General features: G+C 39.5%; 1 protein-coding gene across 1 annotated transcript in view; it reads left to right on the plus strand.

Moving 5' to 3' along the window:
• PDE11A (phosphodiesterase 11A) overlaps positions 1–4,125 on the plus strand; it is a 423,540-nt gene that overhangs the window by 388,957 nt on the left and 30,458 nt on the right. Inside the window, exon 20 of the mRNA XM_010859770.1 lies at positions 730–813. Coding sequence (XP_010858072.1) covers positions 730–813 — 84 coding nt within the window. The remainder of the gene's footprint in view (positions 1–729; positions 814–4,125) is intronic.

A 4,125-nucleotide genomic window follows, 5' to 3' on the forward strand; every position in this document is an offset into this window, starting at 1 on the left:
GTCTCTCCTTTTGTGTCTGCCCAACAGAAATATGTCACTTCTTTTTCTCAAAAATTTTCTAACATTAAAATATCATAAAGTTTAAAGGTTGGGAATGAGGAGAGAATGGGTACTTCCCCCCATTATCCATCCCTACCAGTTTCCTCCGACCATGGGATTTTCCAGGCAAGAATACTGGAGTGGGTTGCCATTTCCTTCTCCAATTATCCGTCTAGTGATAGATAAAAATTTAGGAATTTTTTAATGACAGGACCGTATTGAAAAACACACAAAATTGTCCCCACTCTGAAAAATTAACACAAATAGTTCCTATTCAAAATGACATTGCTTTTAAGGATCTTTTCCAATCTATCCCATACTCTCTCACTATAAAAATAAAAGCCTGCACTATTTTGTGGCAATAAAACATTCCCCCTTCCTTTGACTTGTACCCAGTTCTCAGTGACCTGATGACTTGATTTAGTGGCAGTTACCTATATCTGAAGACAGATTTTGGCCCCAAGGAGTTGCATGCTATAAAGTCCAAATAAATCCGCTTACAAATCTCATAAAAGAGGTGAAAATACCTTATTTCTCATCACAGATAAAGGAAAAGAAAGTATGTATAAAGGTTGATTGTGATTTGTGAAGTGTTCAGTTGGTAAAAATCGGATCATTGTGGCAAATGTTTGACAAAGCACCTGTAAAGTCTCTGGTGTAATAAAGCAAGGCTCTCCTCCCCTATTCCAGGCTATTTTTGATCGGAACCGGAAGGATGAGCTGCCTCGGTTGCAACTGGAGTGGATTGATAGCATCTGTATGCCTTTGTATCAGGTAATCATGATCCGAGAGGGTCTGTGTGTCTTCACCGGGCCAGGAAGGAAAAGTGTATGTACCACGTTTTCAGAAGCATTGGTTTTAGGACACCCTCCCAGGGTATGTGTGTTGCCAGGAATGGTGGTTGCAGCTTATCTTTTCTCGGATTTCTGATCAGTCCACTGACAAGAGTGGGTACTCGGAACCCAAAGACCCGAGTTCTCCTTGGGCCTCAGCTCCCTCATCTATAAACCAGGTATCGTAATATTATCTCTCAGTATTTCTCAAATTGTGCCCCTAAGGAACAGAAATGTCCATCCATAGCCTAGTGAACATCTTATTAGAAAGAGGTCTCAGGCCCAATAATTGGGGCTTCCCTGTGGCTCAGACAGTAAAGAATCTGCCTGCAACACAGGAGACGTGGGTTCGATCCCTGGATCAGGAAGATCCCCTGGAGAAGGGACTGGCAACCCACTCCAGTATTCTTGCCTGGAGAATCCCATGGACAGAGGAGTCTGGCAGGCTACAGTCCATGGGGTCACAAAAAGTCAGACATAACTGACTATCACTTTCACTTTCTTTTCCTGCACATTAAAATACCGAAGGCTTGGAAAAGGACTTCAGGAAAGAAACACGTTTAACCTTGATTAATTCTGAGTTTCTTAAACATTTGACCATGGACATCTCTTTCAGTTTTTTTTACCATTTTTCTTTTACTTTTATTAATATCATGTGAGACTTGAGAGTTCCATGAAACATAGTTTTCTGCTTTGACCCTCTGGCCTGGGCCACAGGGTTTTGTAAAGCCTCTTCCATCTTAAATATCTGCCTCTGTCTGAGATGCGTGACAAACGGCAGCCACTGAACCCTGAGTGAGGTGGTTTCCAACTCTGCTGTGTGGGCTTGAGACCCTGCTTCTGGCAAGGAGACAGTGTCACCAGCTCCGGATGTTCACACTCCACTCTCTGAGTAGGAGTAGAGCTGACATCAGTTAACACTCACACTTTAGTGCACACTGGCTTTTAATCCTACTTCTATGCATTTGCTTGCATGTGAAAAACCTGGTAAGTTCTTTACCCCCTACCTACCTCAATCAGCTTGAGCTGCTTTTTTGACTTCAGAGTGAGAAACGCATGCAGGGAAAGCAAAACGGCTTCATTTCTCACTCTAACTCCATTAAAAACACAGTATTGTTTTTTAAGGACTTCACAACCATTAAGTTTCAGGCTTATCTACCACTTCATTTCCAGCACTTTTAGGAACTGCTGAGCCCTGTTACATTATCCTAAAAAATAAAACAATATAGAATACTGTCTTGAAGATGGAAATGTAATTTTTAATGACTATAAACAACAAAAGTAATTTTTTTTGTTTTATATTATCCATTAAGTACATGATAGCATAAAATCAGAGAAGTAAAACTTTAAAAGAATCTAAAATGAATTATTTTAATGATACATGGGACATAATGCTCTTTTATTTAAAAATGAAAGATTGGGTGAAATATCAAGAATAAGGTCTACATTATTATAAGAAGATCTTCACCTCTCTTTTCTCCCATCCACTTCTGCCATCCTCACTCCTCTGGTATCTCTGAATAAGCTGGGTTTCCAGGTATAAGGCCTATAGCTGTTGGGTTAGGTATATCTTGCTTTGCGAAATTGACCTTGACTACCCATGTTGAATTATTTTTTAATTTTACTCACTTTCCTGTGCATTCTTAGGCAATAAATGAGATGAATTTCTTGCAATTAATAAATTCCTTTTACTGTGGGTAAAGCTTAGGTTGTTTTTGTATGGCTGATAAGTTTTTGGTGTTAGTCTGCAAAGCTACTTTGGAATGAAAGTAGCTTTCAACTCTACACAACCCTTCCTACAGGATTAGTTACCGTAAATGCTGGAAAGGACTCTTGTGTGTTTTTCCATGTTAATTTAAATGTTTCATTGCTGGTTCACAATCACTCGGGCTTATTTTTATACTTCCCATTAAATACTTTAAAATCTTCCGGTTAAAAAGTAAGTTATTTTGAATTTAAAATGAAAACAGCAGTTTCCAGAATTTAGGGGGTAATATTACCCCATCATATTATCTATCATTCCTGATTTTTCACGTTTTACTTTACTACCTAGCTGTGATATTAGATACACTTGCTAATTTTATTCACAGGAAACTGACATATAGAAAGTTCAAGCGACGCTCCCACCAAATCAGATTGTGTCCCACTCATCTGTGGCCTTGGTTTCGCCGTAGTGGCCTTTCTGCTGCCTCATCTCACCTCTGTTGGATGTTCACCCATGATCTTTTCTTACTAAACCAAATGGGGAAAGTCATAGCATCTAAAGAGGAATGTGGAACAAGCTGTTTATAAAAGTTCATGTTCATACCTGCTGCTGTATCTTCTCAGTGAACAAAGCATGAAAGTCATGCTCTTTTTTCATCTTATTTTTTTAAAACCTCATGGATTTCATATAAATTCTTTATAATATTTATAAATTATATTATAAATTATATATATAGAATTTGCATATATATTAATTTCTAGACAATTAATATATGTTTATATAGTCATATGAATACATATTTATATGAATATATAAATTGATCTAATTTTGAAATCAACATTCAAAAAGCCCTCAAACTGAAACCTTGTAGAGTGACTTTAATTACCCTCCTTGAGAATCCCTTTTTTGTCCCATCTTGAGCACCTGGATGTTTTTCATTATTTAACTAGATAATCTCGCATTAACTGTTGATGCTCCGCAATGGAAATGGAATCAGTCAGTGGAGAGGACTCACCATGAGTATGAAGACACAAAATCTTGAGGAAATGACTCACCAAGCATGGAAGGTGCCTAATGTGAGGCTAGTAAAATGTCAAAATGTCTACAGGAATTCAGGTTGTTGCTGGAAGGTCAGTCTGGGTTTTTTAGTGGGGAAGAAAATCCCATGGACGGAGGAGCCTGGTAGGCTGCAGTCCATGGGGTCGCTAAGAGTAGGACACGACTGAGCGACTTCACTTTCACTTTTCACTTTCATGCATTGGAGAAGGAAATGGCAACCCACTCCAGTGTTCTTGCCTGGAGAACCCCAGGGACGGGCGAGCCTGGTGGGCTGCCGTCTATGGGGTCACACAGAGTCGGACACAACTGATGTGGCTTAGCAGCAGCAGCAGCAGCAGCAGCAGCACTAATAAAGAGTCTGAGAGGATAAAGGCAAACGGGAAAGCATGAAGCTGACAGGAACCCCAAACTGTGAGAGATGACATCATCTTCCTCATTATGGAACATAAGAATGCAGTGTGGCTTTGCAGAGGTAGCCGGCCAGTCAGC

Source organism: Bison bison, unplaced genomic scaffold (genome assembly GCF_000754665.1).
Source record: "Bison bison bison isolate TAMUID 2011002044 unplaced genomic scaffold, Bison_UMD1.0 scf7180017864460, whole genome shotgun sequence".
NCBI lineage: Eukaryota > Metazoa > Chordata > Mammalia > Artiodactyla > Bovidae > Bison > Bison bison.